Here is a 24,086-nt window from a genome sequence, read left to right on the forward strand (position 1 = left end):
GATGATAGCTAACATGTTTTGAGTGCTAAGTGTGTACCAGGTACTGGGGCTAAATGCTTTCTATGCATTATGTCACTTAATCCTCACAATAGTTCTATGAAGTGGGCATTGTTATTAAACCCATTTTACAGATAAGCAACATACTTAGAACATTAGTTTGCCCAACGTTTCAAAGCTTGTGAGTAATGTAGTTAAGAGTCCAGCTGGGTCTGTCTGATGCCCTGTTAGGAGTCCTTAACATCTTTCTCCTATAAGAGTTTCTACTTTTTGAGTATAACTGAAAATGTTTTGACTAAAAAAGCTTATAAATTCAGTACCTGTGGATACAATTTGGAAAATCATGCTCTTTTTCAGTGGAACAAATAGAAGCATTCAATAATCTTACTTTGCCACTCTTCCCACTGAGGGGTGGGGTTGTCTCTTCCTCCTCTTGGGTCTGAGCTGGCCCTGAGACATCTTCGATGAATCAAATGCAGTGGCAGTGACTCTTGTCTAACCTCCAAGGCTGAGCCTTACGAGATCTGTAGCTTCTGCTGCCCTCTTGAAGCGTGTCCTCTTTAGAAGCCAGCAGCCTTCTAAAAAGTCTGACTAGCTCAAGACCATGATGCTGTGAGGAAGCCCAAGCTACACGGAGAGAGGAGGAGGCTAATGAAGAAGCGATGAGTTACCAGACATGAGTGTGAAGCGTTCTTGGACATTCTGGCCAAGCCACCAGCAGCCATGGAATGTCCCAGCTACCGCCACACGGCAGAACCATCCTAATGAGTCAACCCAAATTCCCAATCCATAGAATCATGAGCAAAAAAGAAAAAAAAGAAAAGTGGATGTTTTGATCACTATGTTTTGGGTATTTCGTTATGCAACACTAGATATAAATTTAGTACAGCTGGATACAATTTGGAAAATTATCCTATATTGTAGAGGGACAAGCAGAAAACATTCCTATAATTTTCCTTTGAGCCCAAGCGTGTTATGTTGTACATCTGAGATAATAAACCGACAGTTTAAAAGTTAGCTCTGGTCCGGTGGCTAATTTTATCTGGTGTGAGGCAAGCTTTTTCAAGAAGAAAAGCCAGCAGAGAAGCACTTTATATTTTGGAACTACATTTCTGCTGTGTCGTCACAGTAATGCATCGGTAGAATGATTATCTACTTTTTATAACTGGAATGAGTCCTTAGTAGTTGCTTTTGGCCTTTTTATTATACTATATGCCTTCTATCTTCCTTTTAAAAACATCTGAGGCAGTTTACAATGAGATACACATAACAAGAGTTAAAACAAAAACACAAGATTAAATCCAAATTTAGCACCTGAGAAGCTATTTCTAAAGTTTGTCTAATTTGTTCACTGAAATTTACCTTTAAATTTAGCTTTGAGTTTCCTGGCAACTGAGGCAAAGCTGTGGGGTTATATCATGCTAAATGTGATTTCTTTCAGAAAAGAAAAACCTTTAACCTACTGCTAAAGTGTAAGAGCAATTTATTATGTGGGTCTCTTCACAGGAAACGGTAAGGAAAGGAAGAGACAATGGCTTCAAAAGAGATGTCATTTGGAAAATAGGTGTCTCAGACATTGAGACCTGGCATATGCCCCTGTTTAAAACAAAACAGAATAAAATTTAAAGGACTTTTAATTTCTATGTGGGGTTTTAGATTAACTACCCCCTGCTTAGATCAGAATTTCATAATTTCCTATCTTTTTATTTGTTTCAATAAGGATTTATTGACAACTCTCCAGGATCCTAGCCCTGAGGGTATAATTGTAAGCCAAAGAGAGAAAGGAGGTCCCTGCCCTCCTAGAGATCACGGTCCAGGAGGATATTAATTAGTATTGAGGACGTTAATTAAATAGCTACTCCACCCACTGATTACAGATTGACAGGTGCCATGAAAAAAGTACAGGAAACTATAAAGAGTATGTAACAGGGAGACACGATCCCACTTCCCAGGGACGGGGCAGCATGAGGAGGGTGAAAGGAAATATGCTTTCTTTCCCCAGTCCTCCCATCATGCCTGACACCTATAGGTGCTCAACTCATGTGGGCTGTTGACCATAAGAATACAAAGAAAGGGGAGCGTCAAGACAAATTCTGAATCTGTTGTTTGAAGGATAATGACATTAGGAAGAAAGTCACTGTTAGAAATTTTCATTGCTCTGATTTTTGGAAAGGAATAAAACTTATAATACAAGAGCTAAGCCAAGATATCAGATGAAAGAAATTACACTTTCTGAAATTCCATCTGATTGAGATCAGGTCTGAGAGGTTACCCTTGAATGCCTGATTTAACTCGTCCATTTGGCGCTGGAAGACTAATTATCAGCAATGGCGTCACTATCTTATTAGCATCAGTGTGAGAAGGTGTGGCTCCTTTTACAGAAAAGGTGACTAACTGACAAATAAATTAGATATGACTGCTTTGCCAAAGCTGATAACTAAGGCCCAGTGGACAAGAAGTGCCAGGGTCTAATCCTCACTCTGTAACATTTACTATCTGGGGTCAAGTGGTTGAAAGAGAAAACAATTATACTGATGTTCTCTGGAAATTCATTTACAGATGATTATTATTTAGTTGCAAGCTCTTAAAAGCTATGTTAGGCATCCTATCCTCCATCCAGCTCCTAAAGCTTCATTACATAACATTTAGCAGAAATTTTTTCCAGTTACTACTTACTCCCACTTCTACCACATTACCATCTTTTCTTTTTAACCTATTCTTGTCTTGTCTACTCTACAGTGTTACAGATTTTCTGCAATATTTAGTTTCTGATAATTTACTAATAATTTTAACAAAGTAAAGAATTCTACCTTAGCACCCACCCTATTAGGGATGCTCCACGTCAGATAGAAATGAGGCTTCATTGATAAGGAAAAACCTCTGAACTGTGTTCCCCCAACATTTGTATATTAAAGTCCTAAGTCCAGAACCTCAGAATGTGAACTTATTTGGAAACAGGGTCTTAAAGAGGTAATCAAGGTACAACGAGGGGGGCTCTAATCCAAAATGGCTGCTGTCCCTATAACAAGGGAAATTTGGGCAGCTGCGTATAGACGGAAGATGATGTAAAGACACAGGGAGAAGACAGCCACCTACAAACCAAGGGGAGAGATGCTCCCCTCACAGCCCTCAGAAGGAACAGACCTGCTGACACCCTGGTCCCAGACTTCTGGCCCTCAGAACTTCGAGACGACAAATTTCTGCTGTTACTCCATTCGTGGCGCTTTGTCATGGCAGTGCTAACAAACCAGAACAGCCTCTATTTCCCCATGAAAATCAAAGATAGTTTTTAGAAGCTTTTCTCACTTGTCACCCAAAGATGGGTTAGAAATTCTGGAATTTACCTCCATGAATGAAGTGCCAGAGATGTCTTTGATGTTTCTTAATTCCTGAAGCTTTACAATCCCATTAAACACATTCTTCAGTAAACCATGAATATTTTCATTAATCTTTTCTTGTTAATCACAGCAAAATTGATGTAAAAGACATAAATATTCATAAATCAAGCCCTCCAATTTGTCACAAGGATTTTTAAAAAATCATTAACATCCTGTATCATAAAAATGCCAAACTAATCATCAAAATAGCGCCCAGTTTAAAGTTTATTACTCAAATCTAGTTTCTACCAAGCCTAACCAAACAAACATATCATTTTGTTAGCTGCTTTAGAGCATTTTAATTCATTAAGGCACTAGCTTCTAATTCTTCCTCACTTTTCTTAGTTGTAATGCCAAACAGCAGTACTTGGAAGCAATGGAAATCACACCAAGAATTTCTTTAAATTCTTACTTCCTCTTTTTATCAACACCGTCTCTATTTAACCAGATAGTTATATTACAATTACACGTGACACCTCCTCCCCAAACCCCTTGGTTAAGTTGTTTTTGCTGATTGATTAAACATATATTATTGAGTGTCTACTATGCCCCAGGCACTCAGAGCTGTGAACAAGCTAGAGCTCTGTCCCCAGGGGGTTTGCGTTCTAGGATTCAGAGAAGCCCTGTGAGACTGTAGAGAGGGTTCTGATGTATTATTTTAGACTAGCTCTCCACAGTTTTGCTGCTGAGTCTTACCCCCTCAACCTTTGTTACTACCCTGGAAGCTGTATACTCATAGTTTTCTTTCCTATAACTTTTTTCTACAATACAACCTAAATTAGTACTGGTCAAGAAAAATTTGGGATTCTAAAAAAATTCAGTCAATTTTCAGAAAGATCATTCTATGGAAAAGATTATACTTGTGACTAATAAACATTGAAAATACATATTCTTACTTATTTTCGATTCTCAAACTATTAACTTTGATTTTTTTCCCCCCTCCCTGGCATTTTTTTTTTTTAGATTTTATTTTTTTCCTTTTCCTCCCCAAAGCCCCCCAGTACATAGTTGTATATTCTTCGTTGTGGGTCCTTCTAGCTGTGGCATGTGGGACGCTGCCTCAGCGTGGTTTGATGAGCAGTGCCATGTCCGCGCCCAGGATCCCAACCAACGAAACACTGGGCCGCCTGCAGCGGAGCGTGCGAACTTAACTGCTCGGCCATGGGGCCAGCCCCTCCCTGGCATATTTTAATGTTGGTTCTACAAGGACTCAAGTCTTAAAATCTTTAACTATTTTGGGACCCTCTTCATCTTGAAATTTCTAGAAACTGAAATCTTTGATCTGTCAAGATCTTCCATACAGCTTGATTTCACTCGAACAGACTCAGAGATGGCAAGCTAGTCCTGAATCCCTGGGTCAGACGAGCGTGAGTTCTCTGCTTCTGTGGATCACGAGTCTAGGGGTATTTCACTTCAGGATTTTCTCTCTTTTGCCTTGAAGTGAGCTTATCCTCCAGAGACAGGAAAGAGAGAGAGAGAAAGAGAGAGAGAGAGGAGGAGGAGGAGGAGAAGGAGGTGGGGGGGGAGGTGAAGGAGGAGGAGGAAGAGGGGACAGACGGAGAAGCACCACATGACCAGCCATTTCCCCAGGCAAATGGCATTTTGGGTGAATGCCCTGACCTAGGAAGGGAAAAGAGATCAAGGTGACCCCAATGCTATAAAAATAGCCGAGTGGACTCTTTCCTGAAAAAAGTCACAGCAGGCTCTGGAAAGCAATTACAGTGCTATTTTGGCATCTTGCTCTACCAAGAGCGAGATCTCCTACGGCGTTGGTTGCTTCTTCATCTTCATTTCTCTTTGCTGTGTATACTTATGAAATCATTTTAGGATGCCGAGAAGAAATAGGTGTGAAAGTAAACAAACTGTAATAGTAATCCTTTCTCCAAATGCCGAGCAGCTGCAGAAGGAAGCCGAAGCGGCCACTAACTTGCCTTGCTGTCTGCTCGTCTTCTTGTCCTCCTCCTGCTCCTCTCCTCTTTCTCCCACACATAATCTTCACATTTGCTGGCCTGACCTTGCGGTCTGCCAAAGAAAGCTAGCCACTTGCTGGGCACACATGCCCTTAGACCAAGGACCAGGGTGGGTCACTGCAACTGTCCTTCTCATTTCTGGGCTGGAAGGATGCACCAAGACTAAGGGCTGTGGCAGCTGGCTTTCCCAAAGGGTAGGATGCAGGTCTCCTGAGAGGTCATGCATACTCCTTCAGCTAAGGTCCTGTGAGGAAACTGTTCGCCCTGTGAACTTAACTTTCTTAAACCCCAAGGAAGGGATCGAAGTCTTCCTCCCCTCGCTGGGGAAGAGCCAAGGATTCCAGGCTCAGCCATGCTGACAAGCTGGGACCAGGAAACAGCATCCCACTGGTCAGGCAGGAGTCTCCTTCTCTGCCAATGTGAAAATGGTGATATTTACTATTTAACTTTTTGGACTTACTTCTAAAAAATTAACTTGTGTGCATTAAAAAAGTCACACTTTAAAAATATGCCTGCACAACATTTCCTCCAGTGAGCGATCCTCAGCACCACCTAAATTACTGATTAAACTTTTCTATTGATCCAATTCCCATACCGTTCTTCCTCTTATGCTTTTATAGTCAGAAATCTCCATGTGGAGACATGCGTTTCAATGGCTCCCCACCCCCCATTTTAGATTTGCTTTATCTCGTTAAGCATTAACAGATCATTAAATATGGGTGAGCTCAGATAGATTTCTTTATTTCAGTGTTATATACGGCACTGGCACTTCAGCATCAGTTCTTCGAAAAATGGAACTTTCAAGGAACTCTGTTACATTTTCCATCCAAAATATTTCCCGCAGCAGAGCGAGAAGCTAACGCTCACAGGCTTTCTTGAGAGCTGCCGGATTGCATCAACGTCTACCCCATGAGGCCCACTCCTCACGGCATTCTGTGTCCTGAAGAGGAACCCCCCACAGCCCAGCCCAGCCCAGCCCACCACACACCTCCCCCACCAGGCCAAACCCTTGAAGATTCACCGGTCAACGTGGCAAAAGCATCTTGACTTCAAACTTTTCTTTACTCTCAGTGGCTTCTAAGACCACATTGAAAAATGAGGAAAAATAATAATTGGAAAGACGTTTTTAGGATTCTAGATGGGAGAATGCATAACGCAGAACTGTATAGTGTTGAAGTCAGTGATTTAAATCAATATAAAATAAAAAGAGATTAGTGAGTCATTACTAACAAGAAAAGCATTATAGAAAAGAAGTTGTGGTGTGGACATTGAACCAGCAGACAGGCTGAGGTCAAAGTTCCCTAAGTACCTGCCAGCTACTAAGGGTAGTGACAACTTGTCCTTGACCAGATTTAAGGTATTTTTCTAAGTCTTCATTTATCCCAGTCCAAACAGAGAGAGAACTAAAATACATTAGATTCCTAAGCCATTAATCTGTTTCAAGAAAGAAGGGGGAGGAGGATAAGATGATGACTTAGGGACCAGTTACTATAACGATTCGCTCATTCATTTTCTTCATACTTTCGTTTAACAGGCGTGGTCTGACTAGTAGGGGATGAAGTGAGTGAGGTAATGGGTTCTAGTCCCTCAGAACTTCCCGCCCTGTGGGAGCTCCGGGTGAGCGAGCAGACCTATGGTGCAGCAGGACTGGGCCAGGTGCTGCGCTGCTGGAGACACACAGGAGGGACTGAGATGGCTCACGTTTTAGCTAATTCCAAAGAAAGCACAGTAGAAGCCATTGGAGCCTCCACCATGGTTCCAGGAAGTAGGATCAAATACATCCTGGAGAAATCTAAGACAGACATCTGATTTGTTGGAAAGCCTGCAGGAGTCATTTGGAAAATGTAACTGCACAGCTGTAGCGAAAACCCCCACATAGTCCTCTCTGGGTGGTTTCCAGAGGGGACAGCCGCCCCTGCGGCAGAGTCAGCACCGCAGCAGCTCACTGCAGTGATGCAAATGGCAAGACTGGTGGTGCCAAAGCTGACCGCCGGGGTTGGAATTCTGGCTACACCTCTTCCCAGCACTGGTGATCTTGGGACAGTCACTTAAGCTCTCTGACCCACAGTTTCCTTGGCTGTAAGATGGGCATAATGGAGTGACTGTGAGGATTACACTAGTAAAGTGCTTTGAACAGCGCCTGACCCTTAAGAACTCTAAATACTTCAGAAATGCCAGCCCTCTGAGAAGACGTGGAGGGTTTCACACAAGGACCTTTGTTGTCATTCCAATTCAGATGCTGTAAGCAGACATAAAAGAACCGTAAAGGGAGATAAAATGTAAAGGGATGCTGTACGGAACCATTGTGGAGAGTAACCACTTCAGAGGAGCTTAACTTCATTTCTCAGCTCTGCTAGCGTAAATGCCACAACGGGGCTGGAAACCTGGGCTCTGTCGTTGTCATTTTTAGAGAGAGGAGGAAGCAGAGGCAGTCAGGCCTTTCCCTCGCCCTCTGATCACACTGGACTGTTTCATGTCAACAACCAGGATGGACCGTGGTTAAGGATACGGGCTCTGGAGCCAGGTCTTGACCCAAACCCTGACTAATGAGCTGCATGATTCAGGGCTAGTTCCTCCACCTCAGCATGCTTCAGTTTCTCCATCTGTGAAATCAGGACTACAGTAGTGTCTGCCTTTGGGTTTTTGTGTGAAAATTTAAATATGCATTATACTTAAGCTCTTTAGAAGAGGGCCGAGCAATGTTAGTGCCATATAACTGACAGATCTTATGAAATGTATTACTGTTAAAGAACAATACAAAGAATTGTTCAAATGCACAAAGCCATGAAATACTGAGGCAAGACAGAGATGCCTTAGCACCTCTTGTTTAGCTCTCTGAAGACAAGAACTGGAGTTTACTCTTACTTTTTTTGTTAAAAAGAAGAATGAACAAGGCATGACGTGCTGGACTGGTCTGAGAGCAAAGCCCGCTAGATCTGGAAGTGGACTCACCTGTCAGGGGGGTTTCGCCCCATTCTCATTGGAGCAGGCGACTCATCTCACAGGCACTCAGTGTCCTCAGCTTTGAAACAGGGAGGACAATGAGAGCATTGCTAAGGTTCATTCCAAATCCAAAATTCTGTAAGGCTCGACATTTGAAGTTTTACCAAAGGTAATGTAATTACGGCTATAGAAGCCTTTTTTACCCACCTAGTGTATTTCCAAAAAGGATTATCAAGTTGAAGACAATGTCATTTGTTTGTGTTTTCTGAGTCACAAAGCAAAAAACTGAACCAAGAGCAAATCTTTAAATCCGTGAAAATGGATTATCTTTAGCACAATTGATAACTTTTAAAGCTCTTGGATTGTGAGACTAAAACTGATAAGGACATTTTTCCATTCATCTTAAATGAATTTTTAGCGACTCTAAGAATAAAACTTAATCCACAGACATCTGATGCTGACTTAGAAGGCAGAACTCATGAGCTCTGCTCAGCAATTCTCCACTAAATGAAATTAAGCTGATTTAGTTGAGCTTTTAAAACATTAGGGTGGAAAGCATAAGTCCAAAGGATTTGGGGGAACTCTCCCAGGACTGCCTTTCTTCAGACTGTGCTCCTGGAAGCTGGCTCTCCCGGAGGAGCTGTCACTCTCACCACTGAGGGCTGGAAGGGGCTGTGAAGCTGGGCTGCATTCCTAGGTTTGACGAATTGGGGAGTGGTGTAACGATTTCACTTGGGAAGAAAAAGATTCTGTTGTAGGAAAAAAGGGAAGGAGGGTGATTTGAAATAAAAACTCTGCATTAAGAATTCAGGCTTTGGATCAAAGAAAGTTTAAATTTTAGCTCTACTACTCTTTAGCTCTGTGACCTTGGGCTGGTTGGTTAATCTCTCTAAACCACATTTTCCACATTTAATAATTTTCTGACTTCCTAGGGTCACTGTGAGTATTAAATGAGATAATACATGGAAAGTTCTAGGCCCGTAACATCTAGAACACAGTCACACCGGATGAATGGGGGTCGCGCTTACTCTCCTGAATGAATGATGGGTTGATAATCTGCACTGTCTCTTGGCCAGCTTTTTATGCTCCCTTTGGAATCTCTCAGAGGCACAAGAAGCGCTATTTAAGCTTTCTGACATCAAAATTTGGGTCCAAACCTCAGTCTTTTTAGTGAGCCCTAAAAAACCTTCGGGTTTTTCCCAAGATCTATTCATGGTCTCATGTGGGCTCTGGACAAAGCTTCACTTTGTAAGACTATCCAGCTAGGTTAAAAATGAAATATGCAGAAATGTGTGGAACTTCCACAATAGAATATAGGAAAAATGGATGATTCTTAGCTGGAAACAAAGGCATTCTAATATATGAATGTGCATGTAAATGCATAGGAAAGCTCTGGAATGTACAGACACCACCATGGTAACATCAGCTCCCTCTGGGGAAGGAGGAAGACAGGGGAAGAGGCGGCATTTACCTCGGTATTGTCTTAATGTTTTACACATTTATGTACGAATGAGTTATGTAATTAAAAACCAAAACCAAACAAATCAAGAAGCAAAACCCAAAGCAAAGTAGTGGTGCAAACTGAAGAGAACTTTCAGAACTTGTGGATGGAACCAGAAGACAGGAATCAAGGAGTTTACCCCAGGGCTGACCATGACTTGGCACTAAGTCACATTCTGCTGAGTCTGTTGTCCTTGAGGAGTAAGGCAGGCAGGGGAGGACTTCTGAGCCTATCTCCAGCCATGGCTGGACCCACGGGAAGCTGCCTGCCAGCTATCTCTGGGTAAACTCCTCTTCTCAGCAAGTCCTCAGATAAGACATCAGTACCCTGGCTAGCTCTTTGCAAAAGTCAAGGTCTACAGAGGCGCCAGCTGAGATTTGGTGAACTATGCTTTTAAGCAAAAAGAAAGCAGATGGTAAATGAGTGTACCTATGACTACATTTCCATAGCAAAGAAAATAAGAGACAATTTAAAAGAAATCTACTCTGACGGCTACTTGTTTGATTAAAAGATCCCTGACCGAGGAGTTTTAAAATATCATTCTCACCCCTCTCCCCCCAATACTTCCAAATAAATAAATTAATTAAAGGAGAGTAAAGAGTTTAAGTACTGAATTATGGGCTACAGCATTTTTTATTAGTGAAACATTTGTTTACTGTTGGAAATGATACCATTGGAAATTGGAAGTTTTCACAAAGGGCCCTTTCCTTGGAAAGAGATATTTTGCCTACAGGGAAAACTAAGAAAGCTCGCAGAGCTCTGAGAAGTTGCACTGACTTGCTTTGACTCAGCTGGCAGTCTCCCCGAGAGAGGCCTCGCCCGGTGCCCCGGGTTCCATGAACAGCAGCCAGGATAGAGCGGTCTTGCTTTGGTCTTAATGCAAATATTTGGCCCATGGACTTTAGGGAGATTTTGCTATACTGATGAGAACTCTGTCAAAGGCCCCCTGGCTGGGCCTGACATGCTGTTCCTGGCCCTGCTCCTCAGCCTCCTCAGCTTGTGGCTCGGTGCAGGGCGCTAGTCCAGCCCAGCATGAAGTTCCCTGTGTTCTGCTGGTAGGTTAAGTGAAGGAGCAGCTCAGAAAGGACCTGAATGAAAGGAAGGAAGAATGAATGGAGAGAGCCATTTTGAGGAAATTGCCCAAGGGTATTAAAGAGGTGGGAGGGGGCAGCTGGAGGCTGGAGGAAGCTTCTGTTGCTTAAGAAACTCTCGCCAAGAGTGTCAGTCATCAGTGGCTTAATAACCACTCATTTCTTCCCTCCTACTTGTGTATAAATTTGCAGATTTACGCAGACCACCAGTGTAACCGCTCCAATGAACTGAGTTGATTGTGAAACATGCAGAAAAGGAAAATCTGTTTTTGCTCATTTATAAGCAATGTAACATTAATACCATAAATAGAAGAACAAGCAATTTAAGAAATCAAGGTGTACAGCAGCATACATAACCCCATATTATCACTCAGATTTAGACCACCCACTGCTCTCTCTTTCTGAAAGAAAGGTGGCCATAGCAAGCAAAATTGAGGCAACTGGAAAGAGAGGAATTAAAACGCAGGATTCCGTCATTTCTGTAAAAGGTCATTCTAGTCCTTGGCTATTTTTACCATCGAGAGAGACTCAGCAAGTTACTGGCTGAATGGATTTGGGAAGCTAGCAGCGGCCGCTCCTGACAGTGAAGACGGTAATGCAGCCCTTAAGGCTGTGTGAATGAAAGGTGTGGAAAAGTTGAACCTTTCAAGGATGAGAGAGAGCTGGAATTAGTCCGCGACTAAATTACTAGCCATAACTGTACTCAGACCAGTTCTCCTTGAAACTGCCTGTAATCTTGTGGTTTTGATTGAGGAATGCCCTTTCCAACTCAAACGCTCTTCAGCCAGCCCAGCCCAACCCCCTCCTCGCAAAGCCACTCTTCCTAGGCGCCCCCACCCACATGTTTGCATCAAGGCAGGTGTATGTCTCAGCTGGACCACTGCTTCAGAAGCCGGCTTTCATTCAGGGCTCCGGCTACCAAACCTTAGGCTTACCTCCCCCAAGCAGTCAAAAGCATTGCAGAGAAGAGCAGAAAACAAAAGAAACAAACAAAACCTGTCCTTACCCGCTTCTTAAAAAATTGGAAGGCTGAGCATTTCTTGACCGGGAATCCATTCATGTCTTTGTTTACCATTATTCCACGGTAGGGAGTTCACGGTTAGAAATCCAGGCTGGCCACCGCCGGCTTAGCGCATCTGGTTCCCGGGGTCCCTCTTGGAGACGGTTCACGAAGACGGAGCAGGACGAAGACTCTGGCGGGGCTCAGGTCTTCACTCACAGATTCTGCAGCACCGGCCACTGCAGCAACCTCTCCTCACTTTCAGATGTCCCCGGCAGTGACTTTTCTCCTTCCATCACTGCTCCCAAACACAGGCATCACCGCCATAGGACCCTGGGATGCAGCGGATTCCGGGGAGATGCTGCCGAGCGACGGGGAGAAGGGCACCCCCTGCGCGCCCCCAGCTACCTGGCCGCGCTGCGGAGGGTGCGCCGCCGAGCTCTGCTCAGGTGATGCGCTTCTGGAGGCTGCTCGAGAGACAAGAGAGCTGTTTTTTGATTGTGCAAGTTCCAGTGGGAGCTGTAGTTAAGCAGCTGAGAGAAGGAGTAAGAAAGAGCAGAATCCAGAGGGAGGGAGAGAGGGAGATCCGCGCCAGAAAGGCAGAGGGAGAGAGAAGGCGATGCTGGAAGACGCAGCGATTCATGAATATCTGAGCAGCGATGGAGAGCCCGCACCAGCTCAGGACGCACTGAAAGGCGGTTGACTCCCCTTGGAGGGGGGGGACTTTAATAGCTTTTTTCTTTTCTTTTTGCTGTTAGGACCATTTAAATCAGAGTTTCACAGAAGATGCAGACCGTTTTTATTGCATGCTCATTGAAATTCTTTTGCTATGTATTCCTGAAAAAAAGCCTCTTGATGGAAATTTAATCAAATTTATTCCCAATCTGTCCAAATGTGGAGAAAAATGAAATGAAGTGCAAGCATAGGTACAACAAAAGACCGTCTCTCACATGTAGAGATCTTCCAGCATCCTCTCCTTACTTGTCATAAAATAGTGGGCAGCAGTGAAGGTAATGGTGTCTTTTTCACTAAAGAAGCCTGTGAAACAAGAACACAATGGAAATATATGAAGTGTTTTACACAAAAAACAGAAAGAGCATTACCAAAAAGTATTACTGACCTGGTTTAATGCAGAGGAAGGACTCTCAGTGAAGAAGAGATGAAAGCTTTCTTCCTACCAAGGGAAAATCTCCCCCAGATTCCTTACTCTTGTTAGTCTTTGCACATTAAATTCCTTTAAGAAAGGCATTTAATTTGTGTGTGGCCTATTTTTCCATTTTTACTCTTTAATGTTGATATTTTATGGAGATTTAAAAAAATCAGAGTGGATAGCTCAATGGACCCAGCAAAGAAATAAACTTGGCATCTAACAGAGTCCTGCTGGGACATCGGTGGGTGGCTTTCTGCCAGTCGCCTGACCCCCGTGCCTCTCAGACAGTGCCTCATCCATCGGGTGGAGGATCACTCAGTCATGCCTTCACTCATTCATTTTGTTAGTCATTCCCTTGTTTGCTGTGTCATTCCACTTATCCATCCAATCACATCCAAATGGGGCAAGTGTCCTCAGGATGGAGATCCTTTTCATGGTCACCAGAGGGAATGTAATCAACAAATGAGGGAAAACACAATGTGTAACTGATAAAAGGGAAACCCAGCTCCTTGAAAACAATACATCTAACACTATTAAAATATTTATATGACAGTCTCTGGCAAAAAGAGAAAACACAAGTTAACTGGGGAAAAGGTATGCTGCTTTCATCGAATTGGAGTATAAATCTCTACAGTTGGACCAGGTTTTTTGGGGAATAACAATGAAATCTTTGCTAACTGTTTCGAGATTTCCAAAAATGCAACACAACCAAATGATGGCATTGTGACGGAGGGAAAATAAACCTTTCACTTTGGAGAGCTGAGTTAAGTTGTCCAAGATGCAAGGATACATTATATAATCTACAACATCGATGGGACTTGTGGTTCTTCTAAAGAGTTCCTTTAAAATTCTGGTGATTCCGAGAGACTTTTTGAGGATGGTGGAAATGTTCTCTATCACAATTACGGTGGTGGTTATACGACTATGCACTTGTCAAAACTCATCAAACTTTGCATATGAAAAAGGAAAGTTTTGCTGTATATAAATTATAGTCTAACAAGCCTGATTAAAATAATCATGGCCATTCAAATTCTTTCCTGTTCCTTACCTTGCCTCTCCCCTAAAAGTATTTTCACAGATATTTATTGAGTTTGAGTGATAAGAGAGGAGTGGCTCTCTAAGTGTTTGGTGGGAAGGGGGCACTAGGGCCTTGATTCCACTTGGCCTGGCGTGCATACTGGTTTTAAGTACTGTGTTTATTTTGTATGAAGAGGGGATGGTTAACAGAAGCTGAGGGAGAGGAGGAGGAGACAAAGTCAAATCCCCTCCCTCCTTTCCACCCTGGGCCACCCAGTAGAGATGCCGCACTGTCACCTAGTTGATGGCAGATCCTATGGAAGGTTCTGTGAATACAAACACCAATAGTTTCATCACTAAGGAAGTCACGGCTTCGTGGAGAAACCCACACTGTAGCAGGAATGAAGTGTGTGTGTGTATATATATATATATGCATTAGCTCCTACTCGGCTTGGGTGAGTTAGGGTGGCTGGGAAGGAGGCCCAGGAAGTTTTCTTCAAAGGGGTGATGTCAGTGCAGGGTGTTAGAGAATGAGTAGAGGTCAGCCGGCTGATGGGAGAGAAGCACAGGGCAGGGCCTCTGACCACATCACCTAGTGCCTGACTTTGGACTGCATTCTGGTCACTGCGATAGAAGAGAAGTGTGCTAAGTACACTGTGCTGGCTCCTCCTCTGGGAAAAGAAAGCAGCTCTCGTCCACTCCTACCTCTGTTTTCTTAAATGTTTTCTTAAATGAAGCTGCCTGCAGCTGGGCCCTGAGTGGCCGCTGTCTACTGAATGTCTCCTTTGCCAGGCGTGTATACTTACAAAGGAGCACAGGCTCCTGCTCATAATAAAAGGGAAATAACCCCCAGACTCTTATAACATCCTGGCCTCTACAACATCCTGTTTGCACATTAAACTTGCTTTAATTAAATTAATTCTCACTGAACATGCTTATTCATTTTCGTAGTCCCAGCACAGAGTGGAGAGCCTGAGCCAGACAATGCCCTCAGTGAATGGTTTTCAAATAAACTAAACAAAAAATGATGCTAAGCTAACATCAGTGACCTTGGCGCTGGATCATTTATAGGAATTGTTAAATACCTTTGAGGTGTCTAAACCGTTAAGTAAACTCCCGCCATAACCAATGTGCTGAGCTCTGGTCAGAGCAAATGACCTCAGTCCTCGGGGCTGGCCCCGTGGCCGAGTGGTTAAGTTCGCGCGCTCCACTGCAGGCGGCCCAGTGTTTCGTTGGTTCGAATCCTGGGCGCGGACATGGCACTGCTCATCAAACCACGCTGAGGCAGCGTCCCACATGCCACAACTAGAAGGACCCACAACAAAGAATATACAACTATGTACTGGGGGGCTTTGGGGAGAAAAAGGAAAAATAAAATCTTTAAAAAAAAAAAAAAAATGACCTCAGTCCTCACGGTTTCTTCTCTAAGCCTCAATGACATTGCTATCCTGGGATGACACATCTTTTTTTTCCCAAAACCCCTGGTGTTCAAAAGAATCCCTTGAACCTCTATTTGCTTTTTTTTTGTAGTATTTTCACTTTTCCTCCCAAGAATGATGTTTGAACTATAACACAAAGAATAAAATAACTAACCAGGTAGGACTGACTACCAGTACATACAGGAAGTGGAGAGAGTGCTGTGTTGATCCGGAAGTTCTGATCACTAACCTCCCTTCTCCAACTGTGTGAGCTTGAATAAATCTCTTCCACTCCCTGAGCCTCAGTTTCCTCATCTATAAAATAACAATAGTAAAATGCATCCCATCGACCTCATCAGGCGATTGTCAGCACCAAATTATACATGAAAGGGCTTTGCAAAACAATGAGTAACTCTCCTCTGTTGGTTAAAGCCGTGGTACTGTTTAGAAAGGTGGTCTTTCCACAGATTAAACTGTTTTTGTGTGATACACTTAGTTGTTGAATGGAATGTGATTTTTTTTTTCTATAGCAACCTGGAAAACATAAAAGATAACAAACAATAAAATATCCGTCTAGTGACAAATGTCCCTAAGGAAAAAGGGACACAAATAGACCACGTCATGAGAAATGTTTTGCATTCCTCTTTGGCCAGGATGACTTGATCATATGCTTAAAACTCCGGCCACGGGGATAGTGATGTATGTAATTAGGAATTAGGAAAGCCCACTGGGGATTCTGGGTTTGTTTTTGTACATGTGAAAGACTTTTTTTTTTAAAATTAGAATCCTTTGGTTTCACCAAATTAGATTTCTTTTCATTTAATTCATGCATGCATCAAAGAAAAATTACAAAAGAAAAACCAAACCTCAAATATCATTTATTATATTTTTTATTTGAGAGAAAGAATTATGTACAAACAAAAAGAATCAATACCGAATAGATTCCTGGAATTTTGTAGAAAACATGCAAGTAGCGATGGGCTGTCCTTTCTTATGTGGACAAGACATTAAGTGAGGATGAAGTGCTTGGTTCTCGCAATTTGTTTCCATTCTCACTGTGTTAAAAAACGTCAGGTAATTTATAGACGTACAGCTCCCTTACAGAGTCAGTATGTATCAACTATGTTCTTCTAATTGGCAAAAAAGTCAGAAAGGATCTCCAGTGTTACCTGATTTGACACTATTTATGGACTGCCAAGTATGTGACGCTCACATTTATAAGAGAACCAACCAGTAAGAAGATCTGTGTTTGTCTTGGCAAATCTTGCCTACTGATGGCATTTAATTCATATTTAAGGCTTTCAATTTTTTCCCCGGGATATGGTTTCAGTCAGATCACCAAACACACTGGACTTTTATTTTTCTCTATTACTTGAAATATTTTTAGGTAGAACTGCAGAATTTAGTTCCTTAGTTTATGAGAAGCTGTAGCAGCTGATTAAAAATTCATGCCTCCTCCCCATCTCTCTCTGTCACTTGCATTTTACCTGGGCCACTCACCCACACTGGCACACCCCTTCCCCCACACTTTTCTCTTTGTTTCTTCTCTCATTGGTTCTGGATAATAAAATGTTACCAAATCTATTTATGACATAGCTGCTTCTGATACAAAGGCATAAAGAAATCCTCTTTTTTCTGGCAACGTGACATGTAGCCCAAGGGGACAAATCAATTTGTTAGTAATTGCTCATTTGAATATTAGTGATAATTCATTCAACATAAACAGTGAATTTTACAGCTCTCCCAGATTTCACATTTATGCATTTATTTCTATTCCTTTGTTTAAATTACACAAAGGATTTAAAATCTGCAAAGATTGTTTGTTTTAAAGAAAATGTGTTTCTCCAAGCTCCCTTTTGACCTGACTGTCCTTATTATAGTGACCTTTTGTCTCCTCCGTCAGGGTATTTTCAATGTTGTAGCAAGACTTTGTTACTGTGTAGCTGGCATTGATGGAGACCAAGCGAACAAACAGACACACACTTCAGCCCACAAACACACGTGCACACACACAGTCAGTGCGAACGAACAGAGCAAGTCAGCAGAGCATTCTGCCAGAGGTCATTGTCACCTATGAACTGGATTGCCTTTTGAATGACTTTGAGCAATGAAGTAGATGTTCTAGGTGTCAGTGGATGTATAGATATTTTTTTTGTAATTGTAGTGATTCTTCTCTTTTTTCTTTCAACAAGAAACCTTTGAGATCAGGTTCAATATAATTCCTTAACTGAGGCCAGAAGATCATATTTCCACCTTACTTGTGCAAAGATGTTCATTAGCTGCTTCTCTATGGACAGCACAAATGAACTGTGATGTGTGAGGGCGGCTCCTGTCAACATCTCACCATGCTGTGATTGCCATGGAACAGGCTACTGCGATCGGTATTGATTGAGAAGATGCTAGAGGGAAATCAGTAGCCCGTGCCAGAGTCCTGTTTTCTCCACTCTATAAGCATGATCTTTGGCTTTATCTCTATGTGCACCATGAAATGAAAAGCTCAGTCAGTTTCTCAGTGAATTCAAATCAGCTAGGGCTTGAAGAGCAAGGAGAGCGAGCTGGGCAGATACCTCCAGCAGCAGGAGCAGCCCCAGCAAAGAAACAAAGAAGCGCTCAGGAGTTTCATGTCTTAGAATTCTAAAAAAACACTGCGCCTTATGGTGAGTTGATCCCCGAACATGATTGGCTGCAATTTGAAACTCTCTCGAAGTTTACCTGGGGTATATCTGTTCTGTAAATAACGCTTCTTTAAAGTGAACACAATTTCCTCTCCTCTGGCGTATTTTGTTTTCCAGCGAAATCTGGTACCATGAATATAGTGTCAACTCAAAATTGCTGAAGTGGCAATGATGAGCATTGCAACTAATGGGGTCTCCTGTCAAGTCAATATGGGCTAGTAGAATTAGCGTGGCTGTGTGTAGATGGATTTGAATCCTGCCTCTACAACTTACTAGTTATGTGACCCTGGGCAAGCTAAAATAGACAGAATACTACCTCTCCAATTGACTTGTTATGAGGATTAGAGCGGCTTTAATATACATGCACACATATGTTTACTTACATCTATACCTATTTATATGTTTAGTTTACTTCTGTATGTGACAGCTATAAAACATGGTTGCAAATTCTTCAATTCTACTCCCATTGACAAGTGGGGTTTATGGTCCCTCTCCTTGAATCTGGGTGGGCTTGTGACTGCTTCCAGCAATGTAGCACAGAGGAAGTGATGCTCTGTGACTTCTGAGATTAGGTCATCAAAGGCCATGTTGCTTCTGCTTTGTTCACTGAATTGGTCTCATCTGGAGCCCCGGAGCCACGATGTGAGAAGCTGGAGCGCCCAGAGCCCACCACGGTGTGAGGAAGCCCGACCTTCATGAAGAGGCCAGGCACAGATGCTCTGGCTGGCAATCTCAGCTGAGCCCAGCATTGGACGCATCCCAGCCCAGACACTAGACCTGTGAGTGGAAATCCTTGATGATTCTAGCGCCCAAGTGTGAGGTCACCTCAGCTGTTTGAGGTTTTTCAGCTGAGGTCCCACACTTTGGGCAGCAGAGATAGAATCTGTGATCACTGCAAAGTGGTATTGTCTCATGTTACTAACTTTGAGTACTTTGTTGTGCAGCGATGGATATATATCCCCGCATCCCTCTGCAACATGGGGAGGGAGAGCACAGGAGACCTTTAACACCAAAAGAAATGCTCAGTTAGTAATAGTTGATAGTTTGGGTGGGAAATGTTGAAATAGCCATCAGTAATTGGTGAGGAAATTGCAGGATGCTGTTCTTTGTTTGGGCAACATTATCTTTGAGTTTTGTATACTGCTATTGCCTTTGTCAGCTCTGGCTGCCATAACAAAATACCACAGATTGGGGGGCTTAAACAACAGACATCATTACCTTACAGTTCTGGAGGCTGGACGCTCAAGAGCAAGCTGCCAGCCTGGTCAGTTTCTGGTGAGACCTCTCCTCTTGGCTTGTCGATGGTTGTCATCTTGCTGCGTCCTCACATGGCAGGAGGAGAGGGAGAGAGAGCTCCCTGGGGTCCCTTCTCATAAGGATGCTAATCCCATCACAGGCCCCGCCCTCACAACCTCATCTGAACCTGATTTTCTCTCAAAGGTCCCCTCTCCAAGTCCCATCGCATTGGGAGTTAAGGCTTCAACATATGAATTTTGGAGACACCGAATTCAGTTCCTTGCAGTTATTTTGTGATTAGAAACTATTTTTGGTACGGGCGCACTCTCAATTTCCATATTAATTCTAAAAAATGAATATTATTATATTGGTTATTTTGTAAGTCATAGATATGAAAAGTTTTCAAAAATTCATGCCAGTCTGTGTGACAAAGGGTTGATAGAACGTCTATACAAAAAACTCCCATAAATTTGTAAGAAAAATAACTTAATAGAAGAGGTGCTAAGGACATAAAAAGCAAATCGGTAAAGGCAGACGGCAAAAGAAGAAAAATATAAGCAAATAAACGTGTGGAAAGATGCTACAATTTCTGGTCGTTAGGCAAGCGCAACTTAAAGTGACAGGATACTGTTTTTCACTTCTCAGACTGGAAAATATTAAAAAGAATTATGTATTCAAAACAAGCAAGACTCCAGGGAAATAGGTACTGTCATATAGCTGGGAGAAGATGAATATTCTTGAAAATAATTTAGCAATATTTATATAGAATTAGAATATATCTATTCACTGACCTGGTAATCTGACTTCTGAGAATAAACTCTTTGAAAATGTACACAGCAGTCCATGTACAAGACTACTCACAAGACTCGACGAAAAGAGATGCTTATTACAAGATTGGTTGTAATAACAAGAATCTGGGGAAATAGGAACATAATTAAATGCATTATACAACCATACTAAAGAATACTTGCAGCTATTAAAAAGTATAAATTTAAAAGCTTGCATGATATATTGTCAAGTTTAAAAATCCTGGTGTTTTCTATAGAAAAGGGAACTTATTTTTGTATGAGCATAGGGAAAAGAATGGACAGTTATACATCAAAAAGTTGAAATTGGTTACTTCAGGAAATGGATGGGGGAGACAATTAGGTTTTTTCTTTATAAACGTCTACAATGTTGTACTTATTACAACAAGTATTTATTACAATAAAGTTGAAAAATATTTAAAATCCTATGGTTTACCAAATGTACCCAAATCATCTCATTTTTACCAGATGTTTTACTTCCTCCCTTTGAAAGCTTCCATCCGTTCATCTCTGACTACACGCTTCATAGATTTCAGGCGCTGTGCTTGATGCTAGGACATTTACAAAGAATACCATTTGACCACAGCCTGAATCTAGAATTGGCGAATGTAGCATACAGCTGGAAGGAAACTTAGAGATCTTCTAATCCAAACTCTTCATTCTATTGATGACGAAATTGAGGTCTGGAGAGAGACTGGCTTGCCCGAAGTCACATCCTCGTTAACGACATTCCCATTCTGAATCTAGCCAATCACAGGAATGTATGAAATCTACACAAAATAGAGTAGAAAATATAGTAAAATGTATCCATCAAGCAATAGGACAGCAAGAATGGGTGGACAATCCAACTGTTCCTTAGGCGCTGGGCTCAGGACTACGCATCTGTCACATTTCTTTAGGCTCCGACTCATTCTGTTTAGACTCAGCCCTTGGCCACCAGTGCATTTTTTTAATAATGGCCGACATAACAAAATTTGCATGAGAAGTTGTAGCTACTCCTTTTGGTGACTATTCTTTCTCTCTTTTTTTCTATTACTGATTACAAAATCAGCCGGACAGCCTCTCCCTGTAAGTAGCCTTCTTAATCAAAAGAGATAAAGTCATCCAAACCGGATTCTGGTAGTGATCAAGAATCTGATTGAATCTGCATCATAAGAGTTTCATGAAACTTTCCATTAGTTCCTAAAGTTAAGAGATCTATCAGGAGTTCAATAAAAGGTTAGACTTTTCCAGAAAGAATGGGAAAAATAATTTTTGGTTAGAAATCTAATAACATTCTGAAGAGAAGCCTGCTACTTTGGAAAGTTATATGCAACCCAAAATCATTTGAATTGTGAAAGGTCAGACATTGTAAATGGTTAAACACATTTCAGTGACTGTTTCTCCTTTGACGTGGCTTTTCCTTCCACTCCATCTTTCACTGAAGTGCAGACTTGACATTTGGATGAAAGCTGTTGAACAGGGAGGAGAAAGACCAACACATATGTTCTGAAATTCTCCCATTTATTTATTTATATTTTAAAAATATTTATTCCTTACCTAGCCTATGATTCTATATTTCTATTTTTAATTCTTAATGTAGGATTTTAAGAATGAATTCTGCCTAGGATTCCTTCTCAGCATTGGCTGAACAGAGTACCAGTATTTTAGCTTCTCTAGAAGGGCTTCAAGTGTATGTGAAATGGAATACTCTTAATCTAACCCAGTGTGTGCTGGTTCTACAATGAAATGGACCATTGAAAGGCTTTTAAAATGTGATATAAATTTATGTTTTAATGCAAGGTATTCTAGATAGGGCACAAACATGAAATCTTAAGGCGAAAGAAAGGATCTATGATCAAAATTCCCCTCTATTTGTGAAGGTCTGTATGCTAAGCTGTATTTATTTAGTCTGCTAGGGGTGTATCACCACTGTTTGGATGAGGAAGGAAAGACAATCTAAATAAAGGACATGAGCTTCACCTGTTCATCTCAAAGATCCAATATGCATAGGATAGCTCTGGTGTTAAATCAATACCAGAATAAGAATGGAAGAGTGAACTACTGTTGTAGAGGCAGTGTGGCCTAATGGCTAGGAGCGGCGATGCTGGGGTTTGAGCACCTCCACCACTTCCTAGCTGTGTAACTTGGGACACACGATTTAAGCCTTCCAAGCGTGTTTCTTATCTCTAAAGAAGAGATAATATCTGCACCTATGTCTCTGAGTTCCTGGAATAATTAAAAGATCTAATATATGTAAGCGTTTAACAGGGTGCACGGTGCACTGCAGAAGCTCAGTAAGGATTGGCTGTTACTATTATTGTCACCTGAAAACACTCACAGAGGAGGTTTCTCAGCGAAACCAGTGGCTACAAAAGACCACGCAGTGTCTGGAGGGCAGGGAGGGTAGTGAGGATCCTGCTTGGGGCTAGATAGTAACCCCCAGAGGGCAGTGGACCCAGTTTCCACAGGGGTCTGGGCATATTAACCCAAAGCGACCACCTGCAAGTAAGAATTTTCTTTAAGTCGTATGTTTTATCTTTTGAAAAATTCATGCAAGTTTTGTACTATATTCCATAATGTACGCTTGTGCTAACGTAAGAGTAACGTGCCTCCTTCGCGTTGCATTCCGAGTCCTCAAGTACAATTTCTGCTCCTGGGGGCTGAGACCTACTCATTCTGCGGCTTCTGGCACTCTGTTCTTTCTGCCACATGGAGGAACACAAGGGGAAGATGAGAAAGGAGTCACAGGCAGGCTGGAGGCAGGAGTATAAGTTGGGTCTGGGGGTAACTTTCTAAAAAGGATGTTAAATGGAATGTTTTAGGGACCTCTACAACAGTAGGTACTATAGTGTGTGTGCTTTTTAGGTGCCAGACACTGGGCTAGGTACTTCATGAACAGCTCATTAAACCCTCACAATAGCTCTGAGCACAGGCTATTACTATCTGCATTTGCAGAGGAGGACATTGCATAAGAAAGATGGGAGTCCAGAGGCAATGAGGCTATTCAGTAGGATGCTAATGGTCTCGTTTTGACATGATGAGAATTTGGTCCAAGAGGATAGCAATACAAAGTTTAAAAAGCACATATTTTATTTTTTCATTCAACAAACACATATTGAATGTCTGCTATATACCTCCTAATGGGGAATAAGATGCTGTCTTGCTTTAAAGTTAGACAGAAAGTTGGCGGGCAATTTCAAGGCTGCGTGATGAGTGTTATGGTGGTCACAAGCACAGGGTGACTGGGAACCCATAGAAGGCCAAACCAACCGGATTTCGGGGATCCAGACATAGACAGGGATTTGAAGAATACAGTTTTTAACTGAGTGGGTGCAGGGCATGGACGCATACTGTGGGAGCTGAAAGCAGACTTTAGACTCAGACCACGTGGGTTCCACTCCTCCCTCTGCTGCCCACCAGCAGTGTGACATTGAGCAAGTGACTTCACTTCTGGTCCTTAGTTTTCTCATCTGAAAACGGAGATAAAAATGATATCTCCCTCACAGGGTTGTTGCAAGGATCGAAATGAGTTAATATGTGAATTTTGAAGTAGTGTTTGGCCCGTAATAAGTTCTACGCAATTATTTGCTTGTTGCTCTGGGAAGTTGAAGGAGAGGGAAGTTATAAACGCGAATATGCATGGAGCCGATGCCTCAATCATACTGATAAATTAATTGATATTTTTGAGGATTCTCTCACTATTATGGACCTCCCACTCTCACCCCCAATAGTCAGGCCAGGTGAGAAACTTAAGATTTGTTAAGCGCCAGGTGGGCAAAGGACACAGGTGAGACAGCTGGGCACTGTCAGGAACCGAGTGAATGGGACCCTCTGAAAAGGTGGCTGCTCCCCAGCTCCCACCAGGTATTGCCACATGGAAGTGTCATCCCGTGATGCCAGAACTTCTGACATTCCAGAGACGC

The 24,086-nt window shown here is 42.2% G+C and overlaps 1 protein-coding gene across 3 annotated transcripts in view; it reads right to left on the bottom strand.

The window, feature by feature from the left end:
- The window catches only part of SGK1 (serum/glucocorticoid regulated kinase 1), a 107,903-nt gene extending 94,469 nt beyond the window's left edge, over positions 1 to 13,434 (bottom strand). Inside the window, exons 1-3 of one of the 3 annotated variants that reach the window (XM_070557237.1) lie at positions 13,000 to 13,390; positions 12,830 to 12,917; positions 11,886 to 12,346 (exon numbers count right to left, since the gene is read on the bottom strand). In XM_070557237.1, coding sequence (XP_070413338.1) covers positions 11,886 to 11,954 — 69 coding nt within the window. In that variant the 5' untranslated portion in view covers positions 11,955 to 12,346; positions 12,830 to 12,917; positions 13,000 to 13,390. Of the gene's footprint in view, positions 1 to 11,885; positions 12,918 to 12,999 lie in introns of all 3 variants that reach the window. The other 2 variants (XM_070557238.1, XM_070557236.1) reach the window with 2 other exon arrangements.
- Between the last annotated feature and the right edge of the window lie 10,652 nt (positions 13,435 to 24,086).

This window comes from Equus przewalskii, chromosome 9 (genome assembly GCF_037783145.1).
Source record: "Equus przewalskii isolate Varuska chromosome 9, EquPr2, whole genome shotgun sequence".
Lineage (NCBI taxonomy): Eukaryota > Metazoa > Chordata > Mammalia > Perissodactyla > Equidae > Equus > Equus przewalskii.